The sequence below is a fragment of the Glycine soja genome, chromosome 15 (assembly GCF_004193775.1).
Source record: "Glycine soja cultivar W05 chromosome 15, ASM419377v2, whole genome shotgun sequence".
Taxonomy (NCBI): domain Eukaryota; kingdom Viridiplantae; phylum Streptophyta; class Magnoliopsida; order Fabales; family Fabaceae; genus Glycine; species Glycine soja.
The window spans coordinates 6,983,170-6,996,949 of record NC_041016.1 but is presented as its reverse complement, the minus strand read 5'-3'; the positions used below and the strand labels follow the sequence as shown (position 1 = coordinate 6,996,949).

At 29.0% G+C, this 13,780-nt stretch overlaps 1 protein-coding gene across 1 annotated transcript; it reads left to right on the top strand.

Moving 5' to 3' along the window:
* Positions 1–11,483: 11,483 nt before the first annotated feature.
* Positions 11,484–11,846, top strand: LOC114388113 (cinnamoyl-CoA reductase 1-like). Its single transcript, XM_028348447.1, has one exon. The coding sequence runs from the start codon at positions 11,484–11,486 to the stop codon at positions 11,844–11,846; it is 363 nt and encodes a 120-aa protein (XP_028204248.1).
* The last annotated feature ends 1,934 nt before the right edge of the window (positions 11,847–13,780 follow it).

Below are 13,780 nucleotides of genomic sequence, written 5' to 3'. Positions count from 1 at the left end.
TGACATTTTCAACATTGATGAGGATGGAGAATGATCACGGTGTAAAAGAAATGAGACACGAACGAGAGGTTCCTAACAAACTTTTGGCTAGGGATATATGAATAATGCGAGAAATTTAGAAACACGGGTTATGTAAAGTATTTTTACACTTTTATCTCATCGCAAACCATTTTGAACAGTAGCTTATTAATTTTTACAATAACTATTTAAAAGTCATACTAATGATATTTTTTAATTGGTTGATGGTGAAATTTTTTTATATTGACATTATATTGGTGTTAAACTTATGAAACAATCCTTAGATGCATGTCTAATGATTTGTCCTAACACAACACTTATTAGGATATGTTTGGATTCGTAAATTAGACTAATTATAATTTAAATCATGAATATATATATATATATATATTTGAATGGGCATGGCTTGGTTGGATGATCAGGACATTACTCACGTCATTTTGTAATCGGATTGCAAGGTCGTTGTAGATAAAATCAATTTTGAGTATGTTGATAGGTTCGAGCTAGGTGCAATCATTCTTCAATGTAAGAATTTACTTGTTCATAAACCAAACTATAGAATTCAGTTTGTTAGGAGAAAAGCAAATGATGTTACTCGCTTCCTTGCAAGGGTGGCAACTTCTCATACTAGGCTCAAGTTTTTCCAGCATATCCCCTCTTGTATTTTCTCACTTATCATGAACGAAATACCATGAGGTTATTTTTGTAAAAAAAAAAAGAAAAAAATAGGTTTCTTTTTTGTTTTTGAAAACATATTTTGAAGAACATTTTTTTATCTTCAATTTTTACATAACAAGGGTGTATTTAAGTTTTGTTTCATCTCTCTCATGCATGATAGATATTAAGCATGTGAAATGTTATAAAAGTAACAAAATAATGAAACAGACATAGATCTAAAACTTATACAAGATCAATCAAGTGATGTATATGAGAGAAAATGATCATTTTTTACATGTACAAAACTTCTTAGCATCAAATTTGTATGAATTCAAAGAAGTAATTTTTTATTGGCTAATTAATTAAACAATTTCAAAATAACAATTTTAATGATTAACTATTAATTTTTTTTAACTATCATAATTAGAATCCTCGAATTTATAATAAACCTCAAGTTTTATAAATCACTATCCTTTATGTGTTAAGTTGACCATAAAATTAATCCTTAATTTAAGATGGAGTCACACTTAAAGTTATTTTTGTCTCTATTTAAATGTATGTTATGCGGAAATCAGATTTAAATTCTCTCACAATCATGTGTTTTCAACTTAGCCGTGTTAATTAAATAGAATTGACTTCATGTTATACAGGCAAAATTTACACGCACACCCAAATATCTCCAGCTCAATTTAAATATAAGATGGAAAAGGGTATATTAAATTCTTCCCAAACCAAGGCATAAATGGCATATATGTGCCAGAAGGAGGGAGTGAAGGAGAGTGATGGGAGTAAGGGGTTGGCATTAGGAATGTAAATGTAAACATTAGAAATTTAGATTTGACTTATGGAAAAAAAATAGATAATTTAATTTTAACTTATTTAATTAAACGAGTCAAATTAAAAGTTTCAACTTGATTTGTTTAAAAAATTAAAACTTAAAATTGGTCTGTTTAGCTCATTTTCAACTTGACTATTCTCTATTTTTTGAGAAATTATCTTAAAAGATTTTAACATTATCAATTTAATATTCAACGAAACATTTAATACTCCGTAATAATATAATAATATAATAATGTATTAAATAAGTATTATGATATCTATGTAAACGAAGTGCTCATGAGTTATTAATGTCAAATTTATGAAATTTGGACTTAACTCATTTAAACGATTATGTTTAATTAGAAAATTAAATTTATTTATTTAATTAAATAAAAAAACATAATAGAACTTTGATCGAAATAAGTTGAAATAGGGCACACAAATAAATATAGGCTCCAGAGATGATAGAGTAGAGTCCCACCACCAATTCCAATTCCAAGGCAAGGGAAGGCTTGGCGTCAAAAATGGAAACTAGGAAATCCAGAGAGGGGAATTTGGCGGGACCCTCAAATCTAAGCCATGAGGCATGAGCTGTTGCTTTTTTGACATTTCTCGCTTTCCTTACCCCTCTCTCTTTCTACGCACTCACCGAGAAAGTGACCATGAAAATATATGAATCAAAGAAAGAGAATGTACGAAAATGAAATGGTAGCTAGCTAGCTAGCTGTTCATGATTCATGCAAATACATTTATTAAAAAGTGCATCCATCTCCACGACCTATAACCTTATCCTCCTCCACCCATCTTCCTTTTTTATAAATATTTTTCCTCGCATTTTTACTCTTCTTCTTTTGGTGTTATTTATTAGTTAAGGATAACTTTGAATATAAATAACGTACTATATAGTGTAGTTGGTCGTCTTCGTCATCGTTAATAATTAAGGACCCACTAGTTGTTGAGTTTCAATCTACTTGCAAGATTTCTCAAATTAATATTGGCCCATACAGGAATTAAGATTGTCTACTGCACTCCACGGGCCTACAGCAGCCCCATATATATTCTTGCGTTTAGATTAAATTGAAATTCATGTATCAGAATCCAGTCAGAATCTGTCTATTTGTTTGCACGTGTGAATGGTTCGTATTTCTTTGAGATTAGTGCATCAGATAAGCTTCTTCCTTATTCTGATGTTGAAGTAAGAAAGCCACTTCTGGTTTAATGAGATTCACCTGATGATGATATTATAATTGAGTTATACATACGAGATAGATACTTAATTGTATTTTTAAATTGTTAGTACTAATCTGTTTTATTGTGGAACTTATGTTTTCATTGAATTGATATATATCTTGTCATCACAGACAGAGCAATAATAATTGAAGATCAAAATCTAAAGGATCGAACTGACCACCTGTTTTCAGAGTTTGAACATTCAAATCTAAAACTATAGATATTAAGTTATATTTAATGAGAAAGCCCATTTCTATATATGGAAGCTAGGTAATTGCTTTATGGTGACTACTTTGACGTGGAAACAAATATATATTGAACGAGATTAAATTAATTAATAATGGTTGGTTAGCCGCTAGAGTTCTTAATTTGCATTATCTTAATTTTTTTCTGCTTTTCCACGTATCATCAAGATTGGCACATTTAATTATAGTAATCTGCAACAACGAAGACTTTATGGTTGCAACACAAGACCTACTACTGCGCATGCAAATGTATGGGTTTTCAAAGGTTATTCTGTTGTAGATCCTAAGATCAACAGGACCACAACGGCTTAAAGGGTGTCTGGTACTGGCTTGACACTCTTATGTAGCAACTGTCACAATCAAAAGGGATGCCCAAATTTTCGGATCTAAGCCAGCCCGTGCATCTTTGTCTCAGTCACCTTAACCAATACAAAGAACATGTTTGATTTGTCATTCAATTTGTTGTGCTGAATTTTGAGACAAAATCTAACTGAAATTGAACGCAAAAGGAAGAATGTAAATATTTTTACAAAAATTCTTTTACTACCAACGTCCGTTCGTAACGATAAACCAACCATGTTTTAAGGAATTTTGTAAATAGCACTTTAGGGTCTAAGAGGTGTTTTCTTGTGCGATTCAGAGCATGTTTGATTTCCGGTTTGTCCACCTCAAACATGCTTTTGAAGGACTACACTCAGTTTGAACATATGTTTGGATGTCCATAAAATTATTATTTATTTATTTTCTTTTATCTTTTTTATCAGTATTTATAAAAAATACTAAATTAACATTTTTTTATAAGAAAAATATGTAAGATATCATGCAAGTAAAGAAAATTTTACCTAAATAACACTTTTAATAATAATAATTTTTTAGAGCATGTATATATATAAAAATATATTTAAAATATTTATTGACATGTTTTTTTTTTTTGAATGCATTGACATATCTATTAACATATTTTTAAATATATTAAAATTTAAAATAATATAAAAAATTATTCCTATAAATTATAAAATATAAATTTAATTATCGTATAAGACCATAATACTATAGTTCTATATAAACAGAGATGAAATCTTCTCAGTGTTTCTAAATAAGTAAATACATATCCTTGTTGACTAATATCCAAAAAAAAAAAAAACAAATTGATCTATAACACTTTACTCAGATTTAATGCCTAAATTCTGTATCATATATCATATAAAGATATATATATCTTAATTTGTCTGTTCTTAGCTTCTATGTGAGATAGGTAGGTATGCAGCCAGCTATACACCTCGTTGAATCTATGAGGCTTTTTGACTCTTAACCAAAAGGGAAGAAAATAGTAATACTTTTAAATCAAGCCGAATCTTTCAAGGTAAAGGAGATACTTCTTTTTTTTTTAAAAAAAAAAAGGGAACTAAATATTCCTGGCTACTTGTTTCATAGAATATTAAAATTGTTAATCATTCCTTCATCAATATGGAGCTTTAAAGCACAGTTTTGTATACATTTCACATGAACTAGCTAGTCTATTATTAGCCTTTTGAATACTTGTCATATACCTTTTAATTAATACAATTTTCATAATGATTTGGTCTAAAATATAAATTAACTGTGGTTTTGTATACCGTATATTTCAATATCCACATTCGATCAAACCCGAATCAACGTGCACATCAGTAGTTTTTTTATCCGTACGTCAGTAGTATTGTATACAAAGTCTCTCTAATTATAATAAACAAACGATATCTCTTTCCAAATTCTCTGTCAAAAGCTATCTTATCCGAAGTCAGTATATTGATTAATATTACAACCGTCAAGGTTAATTTGACTCGATAAATTCTACTTTCACTTATATTTTTTACGATTTTTTTTCTAAAAAAAAAAGAGAGGGAAAAAAGAAAAAAGAAAAGTATGAGACAAAATGAATATTGTGATGTAATTTTTAAAAGAATAGAAGTAAAAGTAAATTATAAAAATGTGTACGAGAAACAGAATAACACCTGACTAAATAGGTTACTTGTGTATATTTTGAGATTTATTTTATTGTGCAATAAATTTCAAGGTAATTCTCTACTTGCAATTTAGTATGGGATAGATTTGGGAGTCTCTTCTCGTAGGAGTTTTCATAGATGGGATTGGATTGAATTTAATTTAATTAAATTGATGACTCAATCCTCTAAATTTGACTGGTTTGGGTTGAATTTTTTTTTGAATTTTTTTTTTTTTTTGTAATACTCAACCAAATCAAGGTGTGCGTGAACGGATTGAGTTGGATCAACGAGTTAGAATGTTTAAATTTATTTATTATCTTTAAAAATTTAGTATTTTTTAATAAATTAAAATTTTATTAGAATACACTTGAATTCATCTCCTACAAAACTAATATCGTATAACATGGGAGTATATATCCCCTACCCAAATTCCATTATCCATCTCTGTCATAGTATTACTCAAAATGTGTGTCTCATCTTCAATTACATTAATTTTAATTGCAAGTTACAAACTCTCACTTTAAACTTTTAATCTTTCGTCAAATCATCCTTTTGAGTTTTTTTTTTAACTTCACGGAACACAAGAAATACTAAAGAACTTGAATTCTATAGAGATGCCCAATCATTGTAGTTGTGTAAGTGTAATGTTAAGTGTTGCTCCTACTAGCCACTATTATGACTAATAGTCTATGAATAATAATATTTAATATTTTCAATTTAAATTAAACAGCAGATTCACAAGTCAATAGGTTGTAAATCAAAAGTCATGAACCGACCCTAAAGCCAATGGATTCAATGAGTTGATTTGGATTCGACTAGACAAAATATCCTATCTAAAATGCTTGAGGATTATTGAAGTTTGAAATGATTGAGAGATAATTTTTTAGCTAGTTGTAAAGAAAAGAAAAAGTATATATTCAGAATGAATAATTGGAAAAAAAATCTCAATCCCTAAATTGTACTTTTTTAATTTATAATAAAAGTGGATGTAATATGATTGATTAAACGTATAAATTAACAAAGTTGGTGGGATCCACGGATACAATATTATAGCCTTAAATATTTATGTTAACCCGAAGAAGCCGATCGACCCTAGGGTGGGGAACCTTTTAAAATATGAAGCTGGATCCTTTGCCCCACCCCCAATCCTTCCAATTTCAAAATTTTATTATCTATTATGACTATCAAATTAGAACACTTGTTTTTAAAGGCACATGTCGTGGAAGTCCCCCATACCACATTTACTCGCCTAGCCAGGCTAGCCTTCTTCAGGTCTCCACCGGTCTTTTCCTTTTATCCTATGTTTGGAACGAGGATAGATACCAGAGGAGAGAAAAATAAAATAAAAAAGTGGAAAAAAATAAATAAATATATATATATATATATATACACACATAATATTTTTTTCTTGCCTCCTTAAATTCAAAGTTCTTCCATGCAGTACCAATAATATTGCCCGTTAAAGAACGATTGAAGCATTAATATGTTTAAAAAGTTAATTCAGCCATCTTGAAGGCGTAATCCAAACATGAAACCTCAATCTTGGGTTTCTACTGCATTATTCCCTATCCGTACTTGTAAAGTTGCCATCGACAATGGTCCACGTTATATACAATTGAGGAAAACACAGTAGATCATGGGCATTGTCCGAAACCACACGCTTGACACCCTTCACTTTTGGAGTGCACTATTGTGTCGAACAAATTCCGTGTACTCAATTGTGATTTCTTCCATGAAGACAGACCATATGTTGGTTGCAAAAACTGAATTATGAAGGCCTAGGGCTAGCTTTGCTAAATTCCCAACGGGTTTTTTTTCCACTAATGCCCTAGACAAAAGCTATGGCTTTTGCAATTAGTTCGGTGTTTTGGTTGCTTTGCACAGTTGAAAAAAATGACATAAAAAGCATATATTATCCTTCTCTGAATGCGAAGAAGACGCGGCTGTGCAATGGATATTGATGTTTCAACTAATAATGTTTGTGTTCTCCAATTCACTTCTATTCTATGAGCTTGTACTTGATATATATGTCATAATTCAATATATATGATATCATGAAGCTGACTCCACAATGTATAATTTGTTGGCATCTATTCAATAGTCTTGGAATACTTGCATACACCGAATCTTAAGAAAATCGCGCATGTACGTACGTGGGTTACATCGGTTCTCGTATAAATATCTACCGTATAAAAGAGGATGAAAGAATATAATTTTTTTTATCAATAAATATTAATTATTAGTTTATTAATTTTTTTTCTGGACAAAAGATTAAATAAGTAATTTTTTATTTCTTTTCTTTTTACTTAATCACTCAATCAATTTTATATCTCCTAAAAAATATAATTTGGTAGGACAAACTTCATTGAAGAGAACAAATTCAGCCACATTTTTTGAAAAAAATAATTATTAATAAAATTAATAAATATTTCATATTAACTGAGAAAAAAAATAATTTGTGTACTATATTCTTAATTATTTGCATGTTGGTTATCTTTCTTCTTATATCTCTATTTTTATATGAGGTCTTGTACGTAGCACATAGTATTCGTACACCATTTTCAAAGAAAATTATAGATTTATAGTTGGAACATGCTATGACAAGATATATGTGCACCCTAGAAAAAAAAGTGGTAGTTACTTTGTTGTCGTAGATCTAGTGGATACTGCGAGACGATAATTTCCTACTAATTTTGTAAGCCGATACGAGGAAATGTACTTGAATAGATCCGAAGAGAATTACGTGATTGTGAGTGCACTGCATTTGAATTAATTTAGTAAAAAAGTTTACTGTATATTTCTCTGCCGTTTACTTGTTGGCTATTGATTTTAAATTGCTTTTTATCCTTTGACTAAGATTCATTAAAAATGACTTATCAAAATTAATAATTTTTTATATTATATATATATATATATATATATATATATATATATATATATATATATAATTCTTTTTAATTTAACCTTCATTATCTATTGTGCAATGCTCTGACACAATCTTTTATAGTTAGCATAAAGTTTAAAGATAACATAAAAACATGTAGATTTTCTGTATAAAAAAGGTTATACCATCGTGAAGCTAATGAAAATCATTGTATATAATAAATTTATTGATGTTTATAATAATTATATTAGTAATATATTTTATTAATTAAAATGGTAATTTTTTTACACATTAACCGTGCTTGATATTAAACTCTTAAATTAAAATAAATTTTATGTATAGGATACAAAAATATTTTATTAATTTAATTTTCTTTTATATGTTGTAATTTATTAAAAAAAATTGTTATTATAACAATAACAAGATGCAATGTTTATTTAAAGCAGCTGTATATATAGAATTTTTAAAAAATATAAGAACAAAATTTAAATAAGGGTTATATATGTACAAACACAACAATATATTAATAACTACTGGTTGATAAATTATTATTTTTACAAACAACGTAATAAGGTATTGAAACATTAAATATTGAAATAAAAGGGTATGAAAACATATTGAGATTATGCGTGTAAATTGTTATTTATATTTATCTATATAAACATCTTAATCTAAAACAGAAATATCGTTTGTGGATTAAAGGGAAAAAAATATAAAGGAGAGGGAAAAGAGTAAAAAAAATGAGATGTATATAGATCTGGGTTCCTTTCGTGAAGTTTGGTATAAGAAGTATTTTAATATTTTACAAAAGGTAATGTGATTTTCTTATAATAAATAAAAACTGTTTTAAAAAATAAAATATTTTTAAAAATATTAATTTCTTAATAAGTTATAAAAACTCACTTATATAGGTAAAAATAAAAACCTCTTGTCATAATTGAATCCTATTTTTAAAATTTTCTTTTTCAAAAGAAAGTAATTTAATTTATAAAACAAACTCTATATAAAATATCGCTATCTAGGTCAACTGCAAAGGATGTAGGTATGCATCTAGTGGTCGGTGCATATTCTTTGAAAAGATATTATCATGATTTATTTTAACGTTGAAAATAAATGAAAGATTAAGACGTGTACATTTGAAAAATAACTGTAAAAGATCATTACACGGATGCAGATACTTTAACATGAATGATTTGGACAAAGTGGATGCATGGATGCCACATGTGGCAATTAGTGATGATAAAATTATACATATGAAAAAATAATTATTATAATAAAATATTTTTATTCTTAACAATAAAATTTTAATTTTTTTTATTGAAATAAATATTAGAGATAAGATTTTTAAAATTATGACTGAACTTATGTTATATTATTTCAATATTTTATCTTAATTACAATAAATAATAAAACTTCTTAACATGAATGAATATTTTTGCATAACAAATTATATATTTATAATAATATAAGTTATTTCAAATATATGCTAAAGATGCTCTTAGTTTTTTTATCCTAAAATATATATTAACATGATTTATTTCATTGGTCTTACGCCTTTACCTACCAAACAAATAGATTTTTTTAATCTAAAAACATCAAAGCATTCAGGACGCCTTCTAGCATGCGTGGGGTGAGTAAGTGATGCACCGTGCGGAAGTTTTTTGGACCATTGGATGAAGGAGTTCATTCGAGAAGTGCTGGAATAGACTGCACCGGATGGAAGTTGTGCGAGACAGACCACAGGATCAATAACGGACCCCATTCATGCTCTCACTGTGAGATCTCTCATTTTTTTCAAATGAAAGGTTAAGATTTCTTGAACTTTTATCTTTATTTTTTCTTTTTTCTTTTCTTCGCACTTCCCAAATTATCCTTGTCTTTTATCCTACCGCATGACCTTTTCTAGTGTTGTGAGAAGAGGGATTTGGTTCCTACGTATTTGGCAGCGCAATACAAAGAAGTGATCAACAGAGACGCGTAGTTGACGACGACAGGGCAAGAGTTCGCGCTCATGACAGCGACCACTGTGCACAGGACGACAATCGCGAGCACGAAGATGATAGTCATGAGTATAACAAGACAACGAAGATGAAACCTCATTGTGGTGATGTGGAGTTTTTAATCCCATTCTTTGTCATGTTTTTGTTCATATCTCTTTGGTTGGTCTTTTTTGTTGTTTCAAGGGTAAATAAACATTTTTGTTTTTTAATGTGTAGAATGTTGATAAATTCGTTTCTGAAAAATAAAAATTTAAATTTTAGTCCTCAAAAATAAAAAAAGTGTGAGAAATTCATATATTTATTAACTTTTGTCTGTTATTATTAACGAAAGAGCCTATGTAACACGCGAAGACGAAAATAAGTTTCCATTAAACTAAAATGTCAATAAGTTTTCATTATATTAATTTGTTATACCTCAAATTTCATTTCATTTAAGGATAAAATATGATTTAATCTTTATCTTTTCCCTCATCTATTTTTTTATCATTACAAATATAACACTACAATAAATACTTAAAAAAATAGGAAAGCAAGTATAAATTAGAATAAATATAATAATAAACATAATATTGATTAATAATTACTTACAAGTTTGGTCTAACTTATAAAAAAACTAAGAAATTAAGTTAATCCTTACAAAACAAATGAGATGACATTATGCTTATTATTATGTTTGTTCCAACTTATGTTTGCTTTCCTATTTTTTAAGTGTTTATTGTAATGTTATGCTTATAACGATAAAAAGGGAGGGAAGATGAAGATTAAAATATATTTTACCCTTAAATCAAATGAAATTTGAGACCTGACAAATTAGTCTAATGAAAACTTACTGACATTTTTGTCCAATGAAAATTTATTGACATTTTTGTTCAACAATCATGTTGATAATCATTTTTGTGACATTTTCGTTCATTTGTGTCACACAAACTCTTTCATTAATAGTAACGGATGAAATTTAACGGATGGATAAATTTGTCGCACTTTTTTTATTTTTAGGGACTAAAATTTGAATTTTCATCTTTCGGGGGTGAATTTATCAATGTTTCACACATTCAGGAATGAAAATGACTATTTATCATAGTTTTAATCTGAATATTGATATAATCATGTTTTGTTCATGTGGGTGGAGTGCGCACGAATAATGGGTAAGAAAAAAATCTACGCCCCGTTTAAAAAATAAGAAATATTGGAGTAGTTCAGGTTAACCTAAAATTTTAAATTTATTTTTTATAGAAGATAAAGTGTGCTTCACTATACTTACTCCTTGGCAATCTCCACCTTTAGTTAAAAGCAATCTTATAAAAATTGGTTTGGTCCTGTTGATCGGACTGGTCCAATTGGGATTCGATGACCTAATTGGGTTCGTTTTGCTATTGGATCGTTCATGCATTTGGCTCGGGATGATCCGACCGATTTTAAGAAAACCCAATGACCCAACCAATTTTACAAACTGGCATGGCCTCCCTTTGCACCCTTAAGGACCACACCATCTTCTCCTTTTCTAGCGTCTTCCACATGGCATGGCCTCCCTTTGCACCCTTAAGGACCCCATAGACCCCTAAACAAACTTTCTCAAACCCACAACTCAGGGCACCCTAAACATCCTAACCACCACAAAGCCGTGGTGCTCACCTCCTCGATCTCCGTGATGGTGCTGAACTCGGGGTGGACGAGGCGGGCCACAGATGAGGTGTCGTCGACCGACGTGGAGTATTGTAAGGGAAGGGGGAAGTGGTACTCGATGGCGAAGATGGAGGCAAATAGGGTTGTGTGGGTGTTCAATAGCGTGGAAGTTATGGTGGTTCTCCCGACAACGTGTTTAGGGTTGTTGTTGCAACTAGAGCTCAACACGAGCTTCGTTTTGCTACAGGAGCAAATGATGGGATCGAGGGAGACACAAGAGTATCACTGGTTGGGTGCAATGCATGTGAAGGAGATTGTTAAAGCTTATGTTTTGTTATATGAAACCCCCGTTGTTGCTAGTAGATATCTCTGCACCAATGACATCTAGCAATTTTCTAGTTATGCTACCATGGTCTCTTAATTGTATCTCGAATTCCTTGTTCACAAGTTTGTTTTTTTTTTCTTAATTTAAGTTAAATTAGTGTTCAAATCTTATTATTATTAATTATTATTTTAGATTTTTGAGTATGAATAAATTTTTATTAATCAAATAATATTAGTTATATATTTATATATAATAAACACATATATAATTTTAAAATTTTCAAATATATCAAATCAATTATTGATTCAACAATTAGATTACTGACTCACTATATTAATTGGATCAATGTTCAGATTAATTTTTATATCATTGGTTAAAAAACCTCCTATATCAAATGCTTTGCAAAACTTTTAGACAATGCAACACCTACTTACCCCACACATGCTAGGAGGCATCTAGCATTCAAAATACAACAAGATGTAGATACCTAGGTGCTTTGTAAGTTTTGGTTCACTATTTACCTTTAAAAATAAAAACAGAAATATGATGTTATATTTATTAAAAGTACAAAAATTATGTCAAAACTTATAAATTTATTTTACAAACTATAGTTAATGGTAGTGAATATAGATTACAATGTCAGAAAGAAAAAGAATTATAATCTCAAGATTTGTGAATTTTTTAATTTTTCAATTCAAGTAAAAAAGTATTTTTTTACAGACGTAAAAAGTGTTTAGTTTGAGTTAATCTTGTGATTATATTTACAAATATTTTGTAAAAATATAAAGTCATAAATTAAGTAATAAAATTTATAAAATAAAAACTACAAAATAATATTTTTTGAGGTATAAATTTTCATATTTCATAAATTTAAATTGAGGATAAATGTACTTGTATTTTGACAAATTATATACTTATTCATTTTGGAGAAATTAGATCAATACGTGTCAGTTTAATTTTGTTTTGTGAAGGGCGTAACTAGGTTGAATGGTGGGAGCAATAAAACGCGTGGGATCATGGGAACTAGGCATTGCGTGTGGTTTGCTAGCTGCTCCACGTACAACTTGGACAGTGACCAATAAAAAAAAGTGCTGTAGCACTACATTGTACTGTGCACCGTCTTGTCTTGTCCCATCACCAAATCTTTTCTCCATTGGGTCCCATCATCCTTTTACTCTTCTACACTTCAACAGTCAACTCTTTTAATTACTTTTTTTTTTACCACTATAGATGCACTAATTTTTCTTTTTAACATTTACAGGTTACAATTCACAGCAACCTCTCTTATACAAAAATATAATGTAATAATTTTTAAACAATTAAAAAAATAATATAATGCATTCAGAGATATTGATATAATGTTATTCAAAACATTTTTAAAAAGTTAGTATAACAGTAAAAAATTAATGAAAAAAAAATCTTTAAAATAATTAGTCTAATTTATTCTAATATTAAATAAAATGCCGGCCACACAAAAATCACACTAACTCTTTTCTGGCAAATTCGTCGTTTTTCCCGTTGCACAATTTTTACATATTTTTAGAAAACAAATCACGTTGCGCAAAAATCACGTTTTTCCGTTTCTGGCAAATTGAAAAGCATGATAGCCATGCTTCCATACATACTGGTGAATCAGCTTTCACAAATTTTATAGGCAAATAAATGATATAATACATATTTAATTTATTAAGGTCATTATGGTTAAAAAAATCAATATTTAAAGTAATCAATGTTTAAGTGGTAAATATATTGTTTACAAAAATCTGTTTTTTTTGTTGTTGTCAGTACGAACATAACAATAGGATGAAAACTTTTAAGTGGGAGCAAATACAATATAAATTTTTATATTAGAAAACAATATGATATCATACAAAATAAGAATATTCATAGATAAAGTTTAAATTTAGTATATTCCACTGAAGATATAGGTATTATATTTCTTACTTTAGGCGCAAAAATTGTGTTAATTGAACATGGGTCAATCGATGTGACTAAGA

Bases quoted from the DNA above. Each gene is read 5' to 3' on its own strand.
- LOC114388113 (XM_028348447.1), top strand. From the start codon at position 11,484: ATGGTGCTGAACTCGGGGTGGACGAGGCGGGCCACAGATGAGGTGTCG.